We start from the raw sequence: 23,649 nt of genomic DNA on the forward strand, positions 1-23,649 counted from the left end.
AACTTGGATTGAATGGTCAAAAGCGGTTTAAAGAGACTTCAAGGCCTTTCATTTTGTTGGTATTCAGCAAAAAGACTTTTCGTGTGTTAGGAGATATGATTTGTTGAAGTTAACTCAGGAAAAACTTAATCGTTAGGGAACCACTAAACTCAACTTTGTGCTAAAGGTTCATTATGACCATAACTCACATCCAAAACAATTCTAATACTCAGGAATGGACCTTAACATATATAAAAAGTAGTATATCACCCATTCCAAGTTGATACACTTACGATAACTGATTTAGATCTAAGAGTAGAGTTGCAAGGTGTTACAATATATCCCCCTTGGGATTATTCATCCTCGAATGATGACTAAGCTATGAAATGTACAAGGAATGAATACAATGCATAGGATTAAATACGCCAATGGATAATAAACTGAAGCACTCAACACATGAATAAACACTGAATCTGAAATAGGGAAGGGATGATTACCTTCAACATCAACGTCAGAGGGATGAATAGATGAGGGTATCTTGCTTTCATATCTTCTTCACCTTCCCATGTAGCCTCTTCAACAAAAATATCCTCCACAAAACCTTGACTGATACAACCTCTTTGGTCCTTAACTTGCAAATCTAATAATTAAGAATCTGAATATTTTCATAGGACAAACTATGTTTCACACCAATACTCTTTGTGGGCATAATTGTGATAAATCGCCCAAGCATTTCTTAAGCATGGAGATATGAAATATTGAATGAAAAGTTGTTAATTTTGGTGGTAGCTCCAACTCATACGCTACATTGCCAACCTTTTTTGAAATTTGGTAGGGACCAATGTAGTGGGGACTGAGCGTCCCTTTATTTCCAAACCTCAAGACAACTTTCATGGGTAAAATCTTCAAGTAAACCCAATAATTTATTTCTAACCCTAAATCTCCTCGCCTAGCATCATTGTACAACTTTTGACGACTCTATGCAATTTTTTACCTCTCTTGAATAATCATCTCATTCTTCATGGCCTGATGAACCAAGTTTGGACTTATCAATTTAGCTTCACCAACCTCAAACCAACCAATCAGAGATCTACACCTTAGTCCCTAAAAAGCATCATAAAGAGCCATCTGAATGTTGGAGTGATAATTATTATTGAAGGCAAACTCTATGAAAGGTAAATGATCATCCCAATTTCCCTTAAAGTCAATGACACAAGCCCTCAACATTTCCTCTAGAGTTTGGATCGTATTCTTTGCCTAACTATTTGTTTGAGGGTAAAAGGCAGTGTTAAGATTTATCTTTCAACCCAAACCTTACTGCAACGACTTTTAAAATTGGGCGGTGAACTAAGCTCCCCTATCTGAAATGATGGAAAATGGAACTACATGGAGTCAAACTATCTCAGGATGTATAATTTGGTGTAGCGCCATAATGAATCAGTTGTCTTTGCTGGCAAGAAATGGGTTGATTTAGTCATTCGATCTACTATCACCCACATCAAATTGTGTTATCGGCAAGATCACAGTAAGCTAGTAATGAAGTCCTGATTAATTATCTCTCATTTTCACTCTAGAAGAACTATGTTTTGAGCCAGGCAACATGACCTCTAGATCTCAACCTTGACTTGTTGACAATTCAAACACTTAGCAATAAAATGTGCAATATTTCTCTTCATTTCATTCAACCAATAAACTTCTCTCAAGTCATGGTACATTTTAGTATAACCTGAAGGAATCAGATAATTGGATTTATGGGATTTCGCCATGATTCTATCTTGGAAACCGTCAGTATCTGTAACAAATAACTTGCCTTGGTACCTCAACACACCACATCCCACTTATTCAAAAGCCAACACCTTCTTCTTATGAACATTTTCCTTCAACTGAAGTAGAATGAGGTCCTTGTCTTTATTTTCCTTTACTTCCACCATTAGAGACGATTCAACCTCATTTAGCACAAAAACTCCACCTTCATTTGAGTCTACAAGGAAAACTCACAACCGTGCAAGTCTATGCACTTTTTTAACCAACTCTTTCTTTCCTTCCTCAATATGAGTGGTACTCTCCATGGATAATCTGCTAAGATCATCAACGATAACATTAGCCTTATTTGGGTGATAGAGGATACTTATATCATAAACATTAAGCAGTTTGAGCCATCTTCTTTGTCTAAGGTTCAAATCTTTCTGATTGAAAACATATTGAAGACTCTTATGGTCGGCGAACACATCCACATGCACACCATAGCGATCATGACACCATATTTTTAGAGCAAATAGCACTGCTACCAACTCAAGATCATAAGTCGCAACTCCTCTTGTGGATTTTAAGTTGTCTAGAGGCATAGGCTATAACCTTACCATTCTATATCAGCATACAACCAAGTTCAACTCGGGACGTATCACAGTATAAAACAAAACCGTTTATACCCTCTGGTTGGGTCAATACTGGAGCAGTAGTCCATCGAGTTTTCAATTCCTAAGAGTTTTTCTCACAAGTCTCAGACCATTAAAACTTAGCCTTCTTCTAGGTCAAATTAGTCAATGGGGATGAAATGGATGAAAACCCTTCTACAAACCTTTTGTAGTTACCAGTTCAACCCAAGAAACTCCTTATGTCAATTAGGAATATGGGTCTGACCCAATTCTTCACTGTCTCTATTTTCTGCGAATCAACATGGATACCTTCACCTAATACAATGTGGCCTAAGAACACCACAAATTCAAGCCAACACTCACACTTTAAAAACATGGCAAATAACTCACAATGTTTTGAATCTGGAGGAGTATTTTAAGATGACCACATGATTATCCTCTTTTCTAGAGTAGATCAAAATGCCATCAATGAATACGTTTACAAACATATCCATATACAACGAAAATACTTTATTCATGAGATCTACGAATGTTGTGGAGCATTAGTCAAACCAAATGACTGACAAGAAATTCGTAATGGCATAATGGGTTTTGAATGTTGCCTTCGAGGTGTCACTATCTCTCACTTTAAATTGATGATAATCGTATCTGAGGTCTATCTTGGAGAAACAAGTGGCACACTGATGCTTATCGTGACCAATGACACTATCCTACGATATGAATGTCTATGATAGTCAATAATATAGTAACCCAACCGAGGTTTGGGATCATGTCCCAAGGGAGCGGTTTTGAGAATTAATAACCAATTAGAATTTCATTCAAGTTAGTCGTAGTTAAAGACATTTGCGATAAAAGACATAGTAAAATTAAAAAGAGGTGACACAAAAGTGTCAAATATCAAAAGGGGTTTTGTAACAAGTACTCAAACAGCAAAATAAACACGAAAATCAAGTATGGGAAAGCTTCTTGGGATGTGACCACAATACAAGTTGAGATAAATTATTGGGTACATGCTTTCAATAGGAAATTTGCAAGATAATAATGACTAGGCTAAGCTTTAAAAGGAAATAAGTTCCCTCTCGAGCAACTTACCCCGTTTCAAATGCGTTCCTCTCAGACACCCATTTGCCACATGAAGACCAGCCTACGCCTTACCCCACTCACTCTCTCGAGCTGAGTGTTAGGATATGGGACTAGGGATCACCCTCTCGGGTTAAACCTCATGTCAACCCACTCCTTAGGCCATCAGTCTAGTGGTTTTGGTTTCGCGACCTCCCTCTCGGGCAAGCCAAAAACACGTATGTGGCTTTGTATTTGCAACTACAAACCCTTTAGATTAATCCACAACCACTAGGTGAAATCACCATTAACATACATCTAACCGATCAACAAGTAAGACCCAACAAGAATATCAACCCATATTTGTTAAATCACACCCCAAGACTGGGGTTTTTAGCCACACATCAAGAAATAAAAAATTATACCTAACATGATAATGAAATCAACTGGGTATAAGAAATTAAACCTTGAATTAAGCAAAGGAAAGTGAATAAAGAAGACCCACTTCCAACTTGGGGAAGAAGAACTCCTTTCTTCAAGTCTCCGCAAAACCCTCTCTAAGCTTGAGAGAAAAATACTATAGACTAATAAGAGTTTTTAGTCTAAAAATGTTCCACCCTTAAGACAACAATTCTAACTAGTATTTATAGTTTTCACAGATTGTGTTGCGGAGGATTGTTCGGCGACATTAGTCAAGATCGCCGATGAACTCGGCGATCCACCTTTTGGTCAGCTCATCGCCTTCAGTGGCTTGCCTTTAGCATCCTCGCATTCTAAATCATTGGGCGGTACAGTGCTACTTCGCGAAACTAATTAGTGACTCGCCGACTACTCTTTTCCTCGCTTTTTGATCCACTTCCTTCAAGGCTTCACGCACTGGAAATTCATGTCATTTCAGCGACTCGCCAAGTTGAACTCGGCAATCCGCAGGATTCCATTTCTTGTTCTTTTCAGTCCTATTTGCTCCGTTTTGCGCCTAAGTGTCCATGCTTCCACTAAAATTTTAAATACCTGAAACTTCAGCATTTTAATCAGATATTGAGATAAAAACAAGCATTCAAGGACACTATTTCTATTAAAATAAAGTCCTAAATGAGTCCAATTTGTGGACTCATCACACACCCTGAAGTTGGTCAAATATATCATCAATTCTAGGGAGAGGTTACTTATTCTTTGTGGTGACCTTATTCAACTAGCGATAATTGATACATATCCTAAGGGAACCATCTTTCTTTCGCACAGAAAGAACTAGAGCACCCCAATGTGAGATATTTGGTCTGATGAAACCCTTATCAAAGAGATATTTTAACTACTTTTTCAACTCGGCTGAAGCCATTCTATATGGTGGAATCAAGATGGGTTGAGTATTGGGGAGGAAGTCAATTCCAAATTTTATCTCCCTATTGGGAGAGACTCCGAGAAAATCATCGGGAAAGACTTCTGGAAATCATTCACAACTGAAACTGACTAGAGGGATGGTGTCTCAACACTAGAGTCTTTAACTCTGACTATGTAATACATACGCCCCTTGGAGACTAACTTTCTGGCCTTAAGGTATGAAATTAAATTACCCTTAGGCACTATTGGACCACCTATCACACTAAGAATGGCTCATTAGGAAACTAAAATTGACTACTCAAGTTTTACTATCAATTGAGGCATAATAGGCATATAACCAATCCATGTCTAGAATAACATTAATATCTACCATATTTAATTTTACTAAGTCATATGTGGTATATTTATGATGGAAAGAGATGGTGTAATTTCTATAGACTCGTTTTACTATTATAGACTCACCGATAGGAGTAGAAACACTGAAAGGCTCTAGAAGTCGTTTAGGACAAGTCACAAACTTCATGGCTACATATGGAGTCACAAAAGACAAACTAGCACGTGGATAAAGTAAGACATAAACATCAATGGAAAAAACTTTAAGCATACTAGTGACGATGTTTGGCAAATTTTCTTGATCCTCACGACTAGACATAGCATACAGACAGTTTGAACCTTTGCATGTTCCTAATGTAGTACCCTTTTAAGAGACCTTGCTTGATGGAGCCGTTGAAGAAGAATGTGAGTTATTACCCCTATTACCTTTCTTCCACATAGGACAAGTGTCTCAAAAAGTGACCTATTTTTCCACATACTTATAGCAACCACGTTCAACACTCTCCCAGATGGGTCTTACCACACTTATCATAAGGTGGGTTCCGAGTAGATCCTTGTGTCCTACTACCTTGAGATTGAGAACCCTGAGCTCTGAAGTTCTGACTACTCTAGAACCTTTGATCATATCTATTCCTTGGTGCATATGCACTAGCCAGCGATAGGCAGGTCCAGATGATCTTTTGTGAAAGAATGACTTATTTCCATTTCCACTGATCTGTTGATTGGGCTCGTGACCAGTTGACTTTGCCCTCTTATTCTTGTACTCTTCACTATCCCTCTATTTGTCCTCCTCAACCTGTTGAGCATACACCATAAGCATGAAGATATCCATGTCATTGATCAACAAGGCAACCTTGCATTCCTTTTTCACATACTTGCTAGACAAATTTCCTCATCTTAAATCTCATGTTTGGAATCATCTCAGGGGCATAACGGAACAGTTGCGCAAATTTTAGACCATACTCTTTCACACTCATTTCCCTTGTTTCAAATTCACAAACTCTTCCTCATTAGCCTCTCTTAACTCTTGGGGAAAGAAGTGGTCTAGGAAGTTCTCTTCAAACTCATGCCAAATAATTGCATCAGCCTTCTCATCACGACTCTCCTTCCACTGCTCGTACAATATATTCTCCACATCCTTAAGTTGGTAAGCAACAAGTTTAAATCCCTCAGTTTCAATAACATGCATCACCTTCAAAATTTTCCACATATTATCAATGAAATTTTGAGGATCACCTTCTACCTTGGATCCCATAAATACTGGTGGATTCATCCTTAGGAAATCCTCGATCCTTGTCACAGTTGACAACTCTTGGGAACTGGAGTTAGTGACTATAGTGCCCTGATGACTAACTAAGCAGCTACCAACTAAGTGAGCATATGAATAGCTCCCCTAAACTCTACCTCTGAAGTAGTAGTATGGGCACGTTGAGGAAAAGATGATTTTGGAACCTTGACTGTGTTAGTAGGCATAACTTGATCCCCAAAACTTAGGCTCTGATCTGTCGAGCGAGCTCTGTTCCTAGTCCGCATCCTAGTCGGTGGAGGCAGATTTCTTACATTGGTTTGAAGGGGAACCTCAGTACTTGCAACATTCCTTTAATGGTAGTACGCTATGGAGGCATGATCTAAAATACGTAAACACACGAGTTAGAAGAAATTTTATAGAGTTAAATTCTATCGCACGAACTAGAGTATGAAAGAAGGATCCCCTTATTATGGATGTGGCGCACTCACATCGATCAGAAGGACTCTACTAGATATGTCTTCATAGACAACTTAGGACACTTGAACTATGTGCTCTGATACCAAGTTTGTCATGCCCTGAGTCTACACCCTAGGAGTGACCGCCACTTGAAAACCATTGTTTATCCCAAGTGAACCCTTGGTGTGGCTGACTACTTAGAGGAAGAATAAACACATACACACAAAAACTTTAATGATGAGCATAAAAAAACACCTAGTTAAATCTCCTTCACTGTCTAAAAATACTTAATATAGATAATGTAAATGTTCAAAGCGGCTGCAAGAAAGTACTTAACTTACTCTCTAACTTTGTCCAAGAAGCCTCTACTATACTGAAGGTAGGTACCCAGACAAGATCCACGACTACCTCAAAAGTACTAACTGGCTACTACTACTACTGATAAGCATAATGAATGGAGTTCCCCGAAAGCAATAAGGTCTTACCAAAGACTGATGAGATAGTGATCTCAATGGAGCGCATGTTGATAGTTTTGAGCACCTGTATCTACATCATAAAATGATGCAACATCGAAAGACGTTAGTACATAAAATGTACGGTATGCAATAAGGCTAGATGAAACAGTATTTGAACTGAAAGAATACTAAAAATACCATGACGGAAAGAAAAACATGCAATGTAATAAAATAAATAAAGCTTTGCATATGAATAAGGTAATGCGTATCAATTCTAAAATAGTAATCTACTTTTCTCGGAGAGTTTCTCTAATGACAACTATCACTACGAGCCTCGTGATGATACAACAAAATGTAACTTATGGTCTTTCTTAAAATCCCTCGATGAGGATGGATGATGAGTCGTCCGAACAAATGGAACGATGTTATCTACGCTAGTGGCGCAGGTTATGGAGTTTGAGTTATCTAAACCCATACCAAATCAGTGCTCACTATTACTCCGATAATATGCAATAATGCTCATACTGATATCTGTGTTGAGTTAGTACTCAAAAGGCCCTATTTAGGAAAAACTGGTCTTTACTTTACTGACTGAAACTTCTTATGAAAGTATTTATGCTCTTCTTAAATTAACAATACTTTTTTCAATACAAAATAGTGCATTTGGAACAATAGTATAAAAACTCTTCTCAACTGTTAACTTAAAGTATTCGAACTTACTTTAATTCAGAAGTCAATGCATGTAAATAATTCCTTTACATACTTTAATGACGAATTTTAAGGTAAAACCTTAAAAGGTTAGCCCTAGCCTTGGTGTTTCTTGAAGTTCTTGAGCATAAAAATTTTTGAGAGTGGGAGGGTTGAAGTAATGAAAACTAATTTAATTTGGCTTTTGGGGAAAGTTAATAGTCGTGGGTTAGGGTTATGGGATGAGAAAAGATAAAAATATCCCTCCTAGAACTGAAAAAAATAGAAAACTAAAAGAGTTCTAAGTAACGTGTGCGGTTGCGCAACTGAAGCTTAGTTAGCACGGCACTTCGCGCAACCTGAACAGTAAGACTAACCTTTCCGCACTGTGGATTTCAATTGATACAAACTACGTAGTGCCAAGAAAAATGGGCATAACTTTTAGCACATAACTTGGATTGACGAACGGTCAGAAACAGTTGAAAGAAGACTTCAAAACCTTTCATTGTGTTGGTATTAAGCCATAAAATTCTTCATATGTTAGGAGATATGATTTATTGAAGTTGACCCTTTAATGAACTTACACAAAAAACTTAATCATCAAGGAACCTCTCAACTCGACTTATGCTAAAGATTCATCATGACATTAACTCACATCCAAAGCACGTCTAATACTTAGGAATGAACCTTAAAATATATGAACAAGTAGTATATCACCCGACCCAAGTTAATACACTTATGAAAACCGATTCGAATCTTAGAGTAGAATTGCGAGGTGTTACAGAATATATGTAAGGAAATCAAATAAAGAACATTTTGACAAAGTTTTTTCAGACTCGGTGTTCAAATGTATATAAGATTAAGATGCATATACTTAGAGAAATAAATCAATGATTTTATCAGGGGAGTAAGATACGAGATGTACTCTTTTTTCCTAGTCAAGCTTTATCCCACTTAATTTTTCTAACAAGATTTTTAACGAGCCAATAAGTAATGCGTATCTCAAGATATGTGTATTCTTTTTCCTTCACTAATTTTTTCCCACTAAACTTAATTTTTCTAACAAGATTTTTAACAAGCCAATAAGTAATGTGTATCTCAAGATATGTGTATTCTTTTTCCTTCACTAATTTTTTCCCACTAAATTATTTTGAGTAAGGCTTTAACGAGATACGTTATCTATAGATATCTAAAGGAGAATGTTATAAAATATATTATTTGAATGTCCACTAAATATAATATTTCCATTACTCTTCATCATTATGTGTAGACACTGAGTAGAGATCTAGAGGATTATGTTATATACATGAAAAAAAAGTTATCTTATATTATTTGGTTATTCTTTTTTTTTATTACTCTTATATTGAGTGATTTTTTCATTATAAAACAAAGATAAAAATGACTTTTTCCAAGAAAACTAGTACAGAGTAATAATTGAGTCACCATATTCCAAATATACTCATCAAATGAAACATCTCATCCTCTTGAAATGGTGGAAATGCATCTGAATTCCGTGGCCTTTGCTACGAAAAACTGAATAGAGAGGAAGCGCCGCTGTTCTTCACTTCGCCCTTCAGCCTAGTAAACCCTAAATTCGCCAAACCACATCCTAAATCATTTGTTGTCAAAATGGTCGACGAGGAGAATAAGGTTCCCGCCGCCGCCGCCTCCGGTAGAGGATCCAACAAACGGGCTTTTGATTCCATAGCCATAACCAATGAAAATGATCCACTGCAAATTTCAGAGAGACCATACCCCGCGAACAAGAAAAGGGTTGTTTTGGGGGAGCTTAACAACTTGGGGAACGTTGCCGTGTCGACCCAAAATTCGGATTTGACAGAAACCCACGAGTCCAAGCGCAAAATCAAGTTGAGAAAAACTACAACCAGAAATGTAGTTAAAGAAACTGTCGAACCCGAGACTAGTGCTAATTCTAGTCCTAAAGATAATCTGCAGAAATGTTCTTATGGTCCTCTCATTTATCAGCATCTTCATTCCTTGGAGGTACACTCATTTTGGGAATTTCATAATTTTATGTTGAAAAAAATGTTTTTTTTAATTTGGTTTAGTAACTTGCTACACAATGAATTGGGTATTAAGAATTTTTATAGCCGACCCAAACTAGTTAGGGACTGAGGGCATGGTGGTGGTTGTTGAAATGAAAAGGAAATCTGTTGTACTTAATTCTTCTGTTTGCCTTTTAACTAGTTTTCTATTTTTGATGCTTTGAATTTTTGCTCTTTTTTAGGTAAATCCTACACATTTTTTAATTAGATGATACAGTAGCTGGTATCAACTTGCTTTTTGGGTGAATTTGGATGTTTCTCTTTTGTCAGATTTAGGGGTATATATTTTGTATCCTGAGTTTTAAAATATTTCCTGAAGTCTGTGATTTTGTTATACTCCTTGATCACAAAGGCCTCACTTTTTTTCCTTGCATAGTGCTGTTCTTACTCAAGTTTTACTATGCTTTATTACAATCTTGGTTTTGTGACCCTCTGAGATTTAGCTGAAAACTTTGTCAATGTAATTATTATTCTGTTAACTAAATGCAGTGTTATCAAAAGCGAAAAGCTCTAAGGTCTGTTGGGATTTTAAGTACAAAGTGAAAATAAAGCATGAACTTTAATGAAAAACGGCCTAAAGGGAGAAAAAAAAATACAAATATGTATGTTTTTTTTGAGAAAATACAAATATGTGTGTTTACAAATATGTATGTTTAGTTCAAGACTGATAATTATAAGCATGAATACAAATATACGAACAAAGAAATTGATTTTTTTTAACAATAAAGTGAAATATCAATTGTTTAGTATCGCTCTTCAAAAGAGGCTCATTGGCAAGGGAAAGTATGTCTTAGAACCTTGATGACGACTCGACACTGAAGCGTACGTTAAGTGAGGCGAAAGCTCAACACATTTTGAGCCTCGCTTGAGGGCTTAAGCGCGCTACTTTTGACATCAATGACCAAATGTCCGTCATAGTTCGTCCTAATTGTAATTTATGTGCATGTGCTTTGTAGAAAGATGTGAGTCCCAACTTTTCGTTTTTTCTTGTTGTGGGAATGGCAAGTGGAAAACAGGGATCAAACTTGTTTCTTCATTATGAACCCTGGTTACCATCTGGGAGAGGTGGATCCAAAATTTTAAGGCAATCATACATGTACATATTCTTAAGAGACAGTGGATATACGTGCATCCGCTGGTTATATGCCGGATTCATCTTTGCAACTAGATGAAAGACTCAATGGCAAACGAGTCAAATGATACTGCCAGATTTGTTACTTTTACATGGACGTGAATTTGTGGAAGTTTTTGTACCGTATCAAGAATAGTTAGTAATAAGAAAACAGCCAAAAATTGAAGGCTGTTCCACCATTGTTTCAGTTTCTGTAGTTCTGTAAGGCAAGACTTACCATACAAGTCCCAGTAGCTTATTGCAAATCTTTACACATATTGTTTATCTCAAGGTCTTTAACGTTTTGGAGTGTAAAAATTTCTTTGAATGCATCAATCTGATACTAAATTTTGTATGTAGGTTGAGGAAAGGAGGAGGCCTTTGTCTAACTACATGGAGAAGGTTCAGAATAACGTGATTCCTTCTATGCGTACGGTTTTAGTTGATTGGTTGGTGGAGGTTACAGAAGAATACAAACTTGTTTCAGACACCCTTTATCTTGCAGTGTCATACATCGACAGATTTTTGTCTTCTCACGTTTTAGCCATGGATAAGCTTCAGCTTCTCGGTGTATCTTGCATGCTTGTTGCATCGTATGGATTTTAAAACTCTTATTTTGTTAATTAAAAACTGTTTGTTACATCAGATATATTCATTTATAGTGCTTTATGCTTCAGAAAGTATGAAGAGATCAGTCCGCCTCATGTTGAAGATTTTTGTTACATTACAGACAATACATACACCAGAGAAGAGGTTGATTTACATCTCTTTCAATCATTTTATTGACTAATATGCAAACTCTTATATTGAATAAATTGGATTTGAACTTCAGGTAGTGAATATGGAGAGAGATTTGCTCAGTTTTCTGAATTTTGAGATCAGTAGTCCCACCACAACAACATTTCTCAGGTTTGGATGCACACAGTATTTCTAGAAGTAGTTGATCATCATTTTCATCCTCAAGCCCATACATTTAATCCTAGTTGTTGCCTTCTGTATTCATGCATTTACTCTTGTTAAATTAGAGTTTTATGTATATGGCTGTACAATGATGAAAATTCCCTTGGTGAATTTGCAGAATCTTTATCAAGGCTGCCCAAGATAATTTTCCTGTAAGTTTTGCTTGTAGGTCTCTGGTCAATATGTTTCTCTTAATGTCATTATTTCCCAATAATAAATTGTTTTCTCTGCTGCAGTTTTTAACTTTGCAATTTGAATTCTTGAGCTGTTATCTCGCGGAACTGAGTTTGTTAGATTATAGTTGTGTGCGGTTCTTGCCATCAATGACTGCTGCTTCAGCTATCTTTCTATCAAGGTTTACTGTGTTGCCTGAAGTCTGCCCATGGGTAAGATTGTCTTTTTCTTCATTTTTCATGTATTGGAGTATATCACATGTGAATTTTAGGCCATCACTTTGTTTGGTTATGGGATCAGCACCGAGAACCAGATGGTAGGGGAAGTAGTGAGCTCTCTCTAACCTAAATCATGATATGAGGAGCTTATTGAACTTCAAGTGTGCAACTTCACTTTAGCTGTTTATGTTTTACTGACTTTCACTTTCTTTTTTTTGAGAAAGACTTTCACTTTCTAATGTGAACATAAATTAAAACTGCATTTGGTTAAAAGATAGATTCTTTTTACTTAGCTGTTATAACTTATAAGGCATCCATAAAGTTGAACCCATGAATACTCAATGATTGTTTTGAAGATTGGGACGCTAGATATGATATTGTCGTAAAGATCTTCGTATCCAGTCACTGAATCTGATTTTTAAATCGAGATCCTAAATAAAACTGCATATCTCTTCTTGAATGACTACTAGACATTTAGTAAAACCCTACTGTATGTTAAAATCGAGGCCAAATAGAATACTATAGCTCAATGTCTCTCGTTCAAAACTGTAGCATGAAGTATACATAAAAAAATTCTAAATCTAGTAATGTTGAACAAATTATGGTATTGAATATGTGGTTTATCTTATGCTATATTGTTGTTTATATCTATTTACAATGAAACTATGTCTGGGTTTGTAATGCAGAGGTTACGTGGTAAAATAAAATATCGGAAATAACAAAAACATATAAAATTGCCAAAAGTGGTAGGATAATGTTTGAGTTTTAGGTCCTTCTGTGATCCTCCACTGATCCTATTTTAATACAAGCATCGTTAGCTTCTACAAAAAACCAGGATTACTAGGAACATACAGTTATTAGGATCCTATGGTAACTTTAGCACTTCACTGTTTACCGAGGATGACCTTAGATAGGAGGCTATAGAGGACACGAACTGGGTAAAAGTATGGCTAGTAGGTAAGGTTTGCGTACAGGCTACCCTCCCGTACCTCACTTGTGGGATTACATTGGGTATGTTGTTGTTCCACTATGTATTGAATAGAAGACACATTAGACAAAAACTACAAACTTGAGTGATGTTGAGGAATGTCTTTTGGTGCATTTAAGTCTTAAAAAATGTCATAAATTTAACACAATCACAAGTATTGGTTCGTCAAAATCTATTTATTCTTAAAGTTTGGATTCTCTTGGTTTGGTTTTGTGTGATAGTTAAAGTAAGATCTTGAAGTAGTTTCATTGTGTGCTTATTGTTTAATTAAGGGAACATATGCGACCAAACAATAGATTTTACTAAGAATAGAATAGATGAAAAACCTGATTTTAGAAGAATCAACGTGGCTTTCATTTACTTCTTTGTAGAGTTTAATATATTCAAGAAGTTTCTAAAAACAAATATAGGTATTCAATGAGAAAACGTATGGAGTATTTAATCTATATATCGTTTTCTGATGTGTTAGATTCTCTACGAGAAAAATTATTGGGGCCTCCAAATTTGATATAATCAACATGCTTTTTACTTATTTATTTTTTAATATGATATGAATTATTAAAGATAGTAGCTTCTAAGATCTACTTTTTTTGAAAACTATTCAGCCATTATGTCAGATGCTGAAATTGTCAGCACTGATCTGTACAGAGTCCAACAGTCTTGATCATTATTTTGGTTTTGCAGACTTTGGCACTTCAACAAAGTACAGGTTATAAACCATCTGAACTGAAGGATTGTGTTCTCGTTATCCATGAGTTGCAATCTAGTAGAATGGAAGCAACTGGGCGGGCATTAAGAGAAAAATATATGAATCACAAGGTACTTAGTTTTGATTTGTATATGAAATTACTTTACTTTCTAGTGCTGGCAGAATTCTGTTTAAGCCTAAATATATCTCGCTGGGGCTTTCCTCCTAAATAATGCAGCCCCTGAGCTGTACTAGGCTTCTGCTATAGGCAATAATTGATAATGTTGTCTGCCTTATAACATATTCTATCCATGACCCTTCTCGTAAAAATAAATATTTGGATGCAGTACAAGTGTGTGGCTGCATTGCATCCTCCAGATATTCCTGCTTGTTTTTTTGACGATGCTTGAACAAGATGCTCAAGCCAATTTCAAGCTGCCCCAAAGATAGTTCACCAAGTAATATACTGTACTGGATTTTGCTCGGCAGAACGCCAGGTCTTCATTTGAACTTTACCATTGCTGTCAACAGATACAACTTCTGGTTGTTTTTCCCTGGCTAGGGACGTCAGGATTTCTTAGCTCCAGAAAAGACACATGAAGTGAAAAATCATTCTTCTCGAATGGGTTGGGATAATGATGTATTATATATAGATTATGTTCAAGCAGGATGGTGTCTATACCTTGATGCTTCAAACATGGAAATGGGAAAATTTGTAAATCTTGTTTGTTAAAAGTTAAGCTGGATACTGTGCATAGCTTGCTAGTTTCTTCTTTCTGCATTTGTCCCTTTGCCAATTCATTTATCAATCTATATATTTATTTAAATCTTCTTAATTTAGAAATTGATCCAAGAATATTACGTGTTGAAATTGTTATTTACCTTGTTAATGCTTCAAAGTGGTTGGTCATATGTGTTCAAGAGAAATTTCTCGAACATAAGCGACATTGTTTTCACAATTATAGATCTCTTTAATCGAATAATTCTTAGAGTGTTTTTGGTATGAAGTAAAATGTTTTTCATGTAAATATGTTTTTAGGAAAATAGCTTGGTATGTCTTTTGGGTGGACTAATGCTTTGGACCTTTATGAAGTTGATAAATAGGGTGTTCCAATAGTACTTGGACTGCTTGGTGATTGTAGCCATCGATGATATTTTGATGTACTCGCATAGTGAGGAGCAAACATAATATTTGAGGATTATACTCCAAAGATTTGAGATATGAATAATTGTATGTTAAGTTTTTGAAGTATGAGTTTAGGCTAAAGTCTATGTCATTTTTGAGACATGTGGTGTCCAAGGAGAATATTATGGTAGATTCGACTAAGATTAAGGTAGTTCAAGATTGGGCTTGGCCTACTTCATCTATCGAGATCCAGAGTTTTGTTGGATTGGCAAGTTATTGCAAGAAGTTTGTGGAGGGCTTCTCTTCTATTGCATCATTTTTTATTAAATTGACTTAGAAGAATGTTGTGTTCAATAATCGATAAGTGTGAGGCAAGCTTTCAAAAGTTCAAAACTTTGTTAACTTCAACTTCTATTTTGACTTTGCTTGTGAAAGGTGAAGGCTTCACGGTGTATAGTAGGGGTGTTCATTCGGCTTTTCGGTTTGATTTTGCACTATTCGGTTTGGATTTTTCGGTTTTTGGTTTTGTAAAAGTGTAACCCAATCCGATCCAAATAAATTTGGTTTGGTTTGGTTTTCCTCTATTTGGTTCGATTTTTTTCGGTTTGGTTATTCAGTTATGTCAATAATTAATAACATAACCAAAGTAATAATATTTAATCCCTTAAATATACTTTCTAATATAAATCATAAGTAAAACTTAAAGCACAATACTTATAAGTATACCTATTATAGATGTAATTCAAACATAAAATATAAACGTAATCATTATGAAATGCAATAACCAAAAAGGGACAAAAGTGGTTAACTCCAATTTAATTCTAAACCTAAACATTATATATATATAATTCAGTCTTTTTCGGTTTTTATTTTTTAAAACCCGAAACCAAACCAAAAAACCAAAAAAAGTAATTTATTAATCCAAAACCAATCCGAAAAGCCAAAAAAACCAATCCAAATAAAAATATGATTTGATTTGATTTGGTTATTCGGTTTAATTCGAATAGTGCACACCCCTAGTGTATAGTGATACTTCGAGAGTTGGGCTTGGTTGTGTTATGATGCAGGAAGAAAAAATGATTGTATATGCTTTGAGGCATTTGAAGGCCCATGAGAAAAATTATCCCAATCATGACATGGAGTTGGCAACAGTAGTATTTGTTTCGAAGATTTAGAGGCACCATTTGTGTGGAGTTTATTGTGAAATTTTCACCGGTCATATCAACTTACAATAGATATTCAATTAGAAGGATCAGAATTTAAGACCACAAAGGTGGTTGGAGTTGATTAAGGATTATGGCATGACTATCACCCGAGCATGGTCAATGTGATGGTGAATGCCTTGAGTAGAAAGGTATGCAAGTGTTTTAGTGACCAAGGAGAGTATGTTTATAAATTGTAACTATTTCAATTAAACTAATGAAAGCAAGTAAAATTGGTTGATATCATTGATTGAGAAAAATATCAAGGTTACGTCTCTCGTAAACATTTATGTCTAGTATTTGATTTCTTAGACTTAGTTTATTTATCTAGTTGCTGATCTACGGGGTTAACAATATGATCATGCTCTTTCGGACTTCTAATCATCTATCTACATTGACCTCACAATTATATCTTTAGCAGAGATGTGATAACCCAACATGAACATATATAACTATATTTCTGTTTCGTAATCAAGTAGGACCTTCTAGGTACATTCCTATTGTAAATGCAAATTAATTCTTTATTTTACTAAATTAAAGATTCTACTCTCTATATTTTTCGTGATATCTAAATGATCTGTCTTTCTAATTCACGGAGAGATTATTCTTTTATTTCAATGATAGCTAAGCATTGAAATAGTAAAAACAAGAATATAAAAACAACTAATATGGATAAATAAACTTCGTCTACTAAATCATTCAATAAACAATCATAATATAGTTATAAACCTTGAACAAGAGCGGTTAGCCGCTCATGCTCCAATTAAAACTATGATATAATGTATTGTTCATACAAAATAATGCTAGTATAGGCTTGGCGCGCCAGTGATAGCGTCAGTGGTGTAGATTTTTTGTCTCTTATAGCGCTTGGACTATGTGATATTATTCTCTCAAGTTTGAGATCTGGACGGAGCCCCTTAGGTGTGTGGCACCGGCCATAGCCCTAAGGGGCTATGTCCAAATTTTGATATCCATGAATTTAACTTATTTAAATACAATTTTTGAATAAATTTGAAACTAAATCAAAAGAAAAGACATAGAAAACAAAAAATAAATCAATAGAAAAAAAAAGAATGAAGGTAAAAAATAAGATGAAGATAAAAAAATTATATGTATTGACTTAATTTAAATACAAGATAAAGAAAAAAAAGAAATTTTAATTAAAAAAATTAAAACAAATGTTTTAAAAAAAAAAAAACTAAACTAAAAATTACACACGTGGCGGACGCATGTTGAACAAACACAGTCAACAGGTTGAATGTGTCATATCAGCACAAAAGGTGCACGAAAATACAAAAAAAAATGAGTTTGGGGGTAGTAGGACTCTGATTAAGTTAAGATGTGTAGCTGGAATTTCGGTCATTATTTAGTGGGTGCTTATGCACTATCCTAAAAAATTATTAATAGATTGTAAATATTTTTTAATACAATATACCTAGGTGATTTCCTCTTAGATATAAAAGTCGTTGCCTTGCTTGACTTTTTCTCTTTTCTTTTTCTTTTGATAATAAAATTCATAAACAATTTATTTCAATATGAAAATTCGAAGTGAAAGGAAAATTTATGTGTTAAAGTAATTTTCATTGAAATTTCCGCCTTAATTACTTTCAGGCGCAACAAAAAAGATATTTGGAGGCACATTGCATCAAAAAATTAGTGCTTATGCCTTTGATGCGTCTCACGCAACGAAAATCTAGATTACTAAGTGCCTTAATATGAGTTGAAAATTGAATGAAAAATAAAGAATTATAAATACAAAAAAAAAGTCATGTCTATTTCTAATATAATATCACGTCCAATCAGGTTCCTCAACAGCTCGATATATTATAATTATACCAAAACAAACACTATCATATGACTTAGTCATATCTAATTTTTGAAAATGACAGTAGCTATTCAAATATGCTTGACTAATAAATCATTTATCGGTCTAATAATGTTATTCATTATATATATATATATATATATATAGGAAATATTCACATATAGCCACTCAAAAATAGTTTAATTATACTCCATAACTATAGTTTGCTAATTACGATTTGTAGCTATATGTTATAGGGAGGAGAGTGGAAAGCGAGATTGGGAGAGGGAGGAGAGAGGGGAGAGAGAGAGTGGAGAGAGACGAATTGTATATGTATATCTGTCAAAATATTTGTATATATGTAACTGCTATACATATGTATTTGTACATCTGGTGAGCGAGATTGGGAGAGGGAGGAGAGAGTCAAGCGAGATTGGGGGAGGGAGGAGAGAGGCGAGTGAAAGAGGACAAAGAGTGGAGATAGGTGAAATGCATATGTATATCAGTTAGATAATTGTATATATGTAACTACTATATATATGTATCAATTATTGTATTTGTATAGCTGCATACAATTTGAATTCGTATACAATTGAATCGAGTTAAAACATTTGTATTTGTATATCCAATCTCTCTCTCTCATTTTATACAAACACAAATTATACATTGTATTTGTATAATTTGTGTTTGTATAAAGCGATAGAGAGAAAGGCAAAAGAGAATTGGACAGGAGAAATTTTCTATTTATATAATTATAAGGGTATAGGGCGGAGAGATATGTATTTGTATTTGTATATCCCGCCTCTCTCGCTTTATATTAACACAAACACAAATTATACATATGTTTGTATAAAGTGAGAGAAATTGGCAGAAGAGAAGCGGGTGAGAGATTGGGTAGGGAGACGAGAGAGGCGAGGGAGTAAAAGAGGAGAGTGATGAGTGAGATTTAGGAGAGAGGCGGAAGAAAGAGAGGACGAGAGGAGGGAGTCGAGAGAGAACGTAATTATAGCTAAAAGTAAGTTTCGAATTGTAATTAATGTAAACTGTAGCTATGTTAGCTAAATAAATGTCTGAATCAAGCGTAAGGATTTGCTGGTTCTTGAACCAAAAAACAGTTTTCTTTGTTTGTTTTTTCTTATTTTTGTTTCTTTTGCAAGCTTTGGAATTTTTCATCAAATTGAATGAAATTGTGAGTTGTAGCTTTCTTTCAATTTTTTTATAGCAAGACTTGTGCATTGACTTGATAATAATAACAAACATTGATTTCCCTATTTCTTCAGTTAGATAATTGTATATATGTAACTACTATATATATGTATCAATTATCATAATTTTATATCTGCATACAATTTGAATTCGTATACAATTGAATCGAGTTAAAATATTTGTATTTGTATATTCAATCTCTCTCTCTCATTTTATACAAACACAAATTATACATTGTATTTGTATAATTTGTGTTTGTATAAGGCGATAGAGAGAAACAGAAAAGAATTGGATAGTATTTGTATAATTATATAAGTGTATAGGGCGAAGAGATATGTATTTGTATTTACATATGTCATCTCTCTCACTTTATATTAACACAAACACAAACTATACATTTGTTTGTATAAAGTGAGAGAAATTGGCAGAAGAGAAGCGAGAGAGAGATTGGGTAGGGAGACGAGAGAGGCGAGGGAGAAAAAGAGGAGAGTGACGAGCGAGATTTCAGAGAGAAGGGAAAGAGGTGGGAGAAAGAGAGGCGAGAGTCGAGAGACGAGAGGCGAGAGAGAACGTAATTATAGCTAGAAGTAAGTTTCGAATTGTAATGAATGTAAACTATAGCTATGTAAGCTAAATAAATGTATAAATCAAGCGTAAATATTTGTTGGTTCTAGAGCCAATTAATAGTTTCCTTTGTTTGTTTTTTCCTATTTTTGTTTCTTTTGCAAGCTTTTGATTTTTTCATCAAATTGAAAGAAATTGTGTGTTGTAGCTTTCTTTCAAATTTCTATAGCAAGACTTCTCCATAGACTTGATAATAATAACAAACATTGATTTCCCTATTTCTTTTAAGTTAGATAATTGTATATGTAACTACTATATATATTTATCAATTATTGTATTTGTATATCTGCATACAATTTGAATTAGTATACAATTGAATAGAGTTAAAACATTTGTATTTGTATCTTAAATCTCTCTCACTCTCGTTTTATTCAAACACAAATTATATATTGTATTTGTATAATTTGTGTTTGTATAAAGCAATAGAGAGAAAGACAAAAGAGAATTGGACATGGAAAGATTTGTATTTGTATAATTATAAGGGTATATGGCGGAGAACTATGTATTTGTATTTGTATATCCCGCCTCTCTCGCTTTATATTAACACAAATACAAATTATACATTTGTTTGTATAAAGTGAGAGAAATTGGCAGAAGAGAAGTGAGAGAGTGATTGGGTAGGGAGACGAGAGAGGCGAGGGAGAAAAAGAGGAGAGTGACAAGCGAAATTTCAGAGAGAGGGGAAAGAGGCGGGAGAAAGTGGTAGAGAGGCGAGAGACGCGAGAGAACGTAATTATAGCTAAAAGTAAGTTTCAAATTGTAATTAATGTAAACTGTAGCTATGCTAGCTAAATAAATGTCTAAATCAAGCATAAAGATTTGTTGGTCTTGAGCCAAAAAAACAGTTTTCTTTGTTTGTTTTTTCCTATTTTTGTTTCTTTTGCAAGATTTGGAATTTTTCATCAAATTGAATGAAATTGTGTGTAGTAGCTTTCTTTCAAATTTCTATAGCAAGACATGTACATAGACTTGATAATAATAACAAACATTGATTTCCATATTTCTTTTAAGTTAGATAATTGTACATATGTAACTACTATATATATTTATCAATTATTGTATTTGTATATCTGCATACAATTTAAATTCGTATGCAATTAAATCGAGTTAGAACATTTGTATTTGTATCTTCAATCTCTCTCTCTCGTTTTATACAAACAAAAATTATACATTGTAGTTATATAATTTGTGTTTGTATAAAGCAATAGAGGAAAAGGCAAAAGAGAATTGGACAGGAAAAGATTTGTATTTGTGTAATATAAGGGTATCAGGTGGAGAAATATGTATTTGTATTTCTATATCCCGCCTCTCTCGCTTTATAATAACACAAATACAAATTAAACATTTGTTTGTATAAAGTAGGAGAAATTGGCAGAAGAAAAGCGAGAGAGAGATTGGGTAGGAAGACGAGAGAGGCGAGGGAGAAAAAGAGGAGAGTGACGAGTTAGATTTGGGAGAGAGGCGGGAGAAAGAGAGGAAGAGAGGAGGGAGTCGAGAGAGAACGTAATTATAGCTAAAACTAACTTTCAAATTGTAATTAATGTAAACTGTAGCTATGTTAGCTAAATAAATGTCTAAATCAAGCGTAATGATTTGCTGGTTCTTGAGCCAAAAAACAGTTTCATTTGTTTGTTTCTCCCTATTTCTGTTTCTTTTGCAAACTTTTAAATTTTTCATCAAATTGAATGAAATTGTGTGTTGTTAGCTTTCTTTCAAATTTCTATAGCAATACTTGTGCATATACTTGATAATAATAACAAACATTGATTTCCCTATTTCTTGTAAGTTGGATAATTGTATATGTAACTACTATATATATTTATCAATTATTGTATTTGTATATCGGCATACAATTTGAATTCGTATACAATTGAATCGAGTTAAAACATTTGTATTTGTATCTTAAATTTCTCTCTCTCGTTTTATACAAACACAAATTATACATTGTATTTGTATAATTTGTGTTTGTATAAAGCAATAGAGAGAAAGGCAAATCAGTATTGGACACAAAAAGATTTGTATTTGTATAATTATAAGGGTATATGACGGAGAAATATGTATTTGTACTTGTATATCATGTCTCTCTCGCTTTATATTATCACAAATACATATTATACTTTTGTTTGTATAAAGTGAGAGAAATTGGAAGAAGAGAAGCGAGAGAGAGATTGGGTAGGGAGACGAGAGAGGCGAGGGAGAAAAAGAGGAGAGTGACGAACGAGATTTCAGAGAGAGGGGAAAGAGGCGGGAGAAAGAGAGGCGAGAGGCGAGAGGCGAGAGGCGAGAGGCGAGAGGCGAGAGGCGAGAGAGAATGTAATTATAGCTAAAAGTAAGTTTTGAATTGTAATTAATGTAAAATGTAGCTATGTTAGCTAAATAAATGTCTAAATCAAGCGTAAGGATTTGCTGGTGCTTCAGCCAAAAAACAGTTTTCTTTGTTTGTTTTTTCCTAACTTTGTTTCTTTTGCAAGCTTTGAAATTTTTCATGAAAATGTGTGTTGTAGCTTTCTTTCAAATTTTTATAGCAAGAAATGTGCATAGACTTGATAATAATAACAAACATTGATTTCCCTATTTCTTTTAAGTTAGACAATTGTAAATATGTAACTACTATATATATTCATCAACTATTGTATTTGTATATCTGCATACAATTTGAATTCGTATTCAATTGAATCGAGTTAATACATTTGTATTTGTATCTTCAATCTTTCTCTCTCGTTTTATACAAACACAAATTATACATTGTATTTGTATAATTTGTGTTTGTATAAAGTAATAGAGAGAAAGACAAAAGAGAATTGGACAAGGAAAGATTTATATTTGTATAATATAAGGGTATAGGGTGGAGAAATATGTATTGGTATTTGTATATCCCGCCTCTCTCGCTTTATATTAACACAAATACAAATTATACATTTGTTTGTATAAAGTGAAAGAAATTGGCAGAAGTAAAGCGAGAGAGAGATTGGGTAGGGAGACGAGAGAGGCGAGGGAGAAAAAGAGGAGAGTGACGAGTGAGATTTGGGAGAGAGGGGGGAGTCGAGAGAGAATGTAATTATAGCTAAAAGTAAGTTTTGAATTGTAATCAATATAAACTGTAGCTATGTTAGCTAAATAAATGTCTAATTCAAGAGTAATGATTTGCTGGTTCTTGAGACAAAAATCAGTTTCCTTTGTTTGCTTTTTCCTATTTTTGTTTCTTTTGCAAGCTTTTGAATTTTTTTATCAAATTGATGAAATTGTGTGTTGTAACTTTCTTTCAAATTTCTGTAGCAAGACTTGTGCATAGACTTGATAATAATAACAAACATTGATTTCTCTATTCCTTTTACGTTAGATAATTGTATATGTAACTACTATATATATATATATATATATATATATATATTTATCAAATATTGTATTTGTATAGCTGCATACAATTTGAATTCGTAAACAATTGAATCGAGTTAAGACATTTGTATTTGTATCTTAAATTTCTCTCTCTCATTTTATACAAACACAAATTATACATTGTATTTGTATAATTTGTGTTTGTATAAAGCAAT

General features: G+C 34.3%; 1 protein-coding gene across 1 annotated transcript; it reads left to right on the forward strand.

Annotated features, from left to right (window-relative positions):
* Positions 1–9,362: 9,362 nt before the first annotated feature.
* LOC125864862 (G2/mitotic-specific cyclin C13-1-like) lies at positions 9,363–14,969 on the forward strand. Its single transcript, XM_049544957.1, has 8 exons — positions 9,363–9,935; positions 11,469–11,701; positions 11,786–11,861; positions 11,941–12,017; positions 12,187–12,220; positions 12,305–12,454; positions 14,133–14,267; positions 14,484–14,969. Exons 1-8 carry the CDS (start codon positions 9,561–9,563, stop codon positions 14,544–14,546), a joined length of 1,143 nt encoding a protein of 380 aa, XP_049400914.1. The 5' UTR covers positions 9,363–9,560; the 3' UTR covers positions 14,547–14,969.
* The last annotated feature ends 8,680 nt before the right edge of the window (positions 14,970–23,649 follow it).

This window comes from Solanum stenotomum, chromosome 5 (assembly GCF_019186545.1).
Source record: "Solanum stenotomum isolate F172 chromosome 5, ASM1918654v1, whole genome shotgun sequence".
Lineage (NCBI taxonomy): Eukaryota > Viridiplantae > Streptophyta > Magnoliopsida > Solanales > Solanaceae > Solanum > Solanum stenotomum.

Bases quoted from the DNA above. Each gene is read 5' to 3' on its own strand.
- LOC125864862 (XM_049544957.1), top strand. From the start codon at position 9,561: ATGGTCGACGAGGAGAATAAGGTTCCCGCCGCCGCCGCCTCCGGTAGA. The intron at 11,702-11,785 runs GTATGGATTTTA...TTTATGCTTCAG, and splicing joins TCTTGCATGCTTGTTGCATC to AAAGTATGAAGAGATCAGTC. The intron at 14,268-14,483 runs GTACTTAGTTTT...ATTTGGATGCAG, and splicing joins AAAAATATATGAATCACAAG to TACAAGTGTGTGGCTGCATT.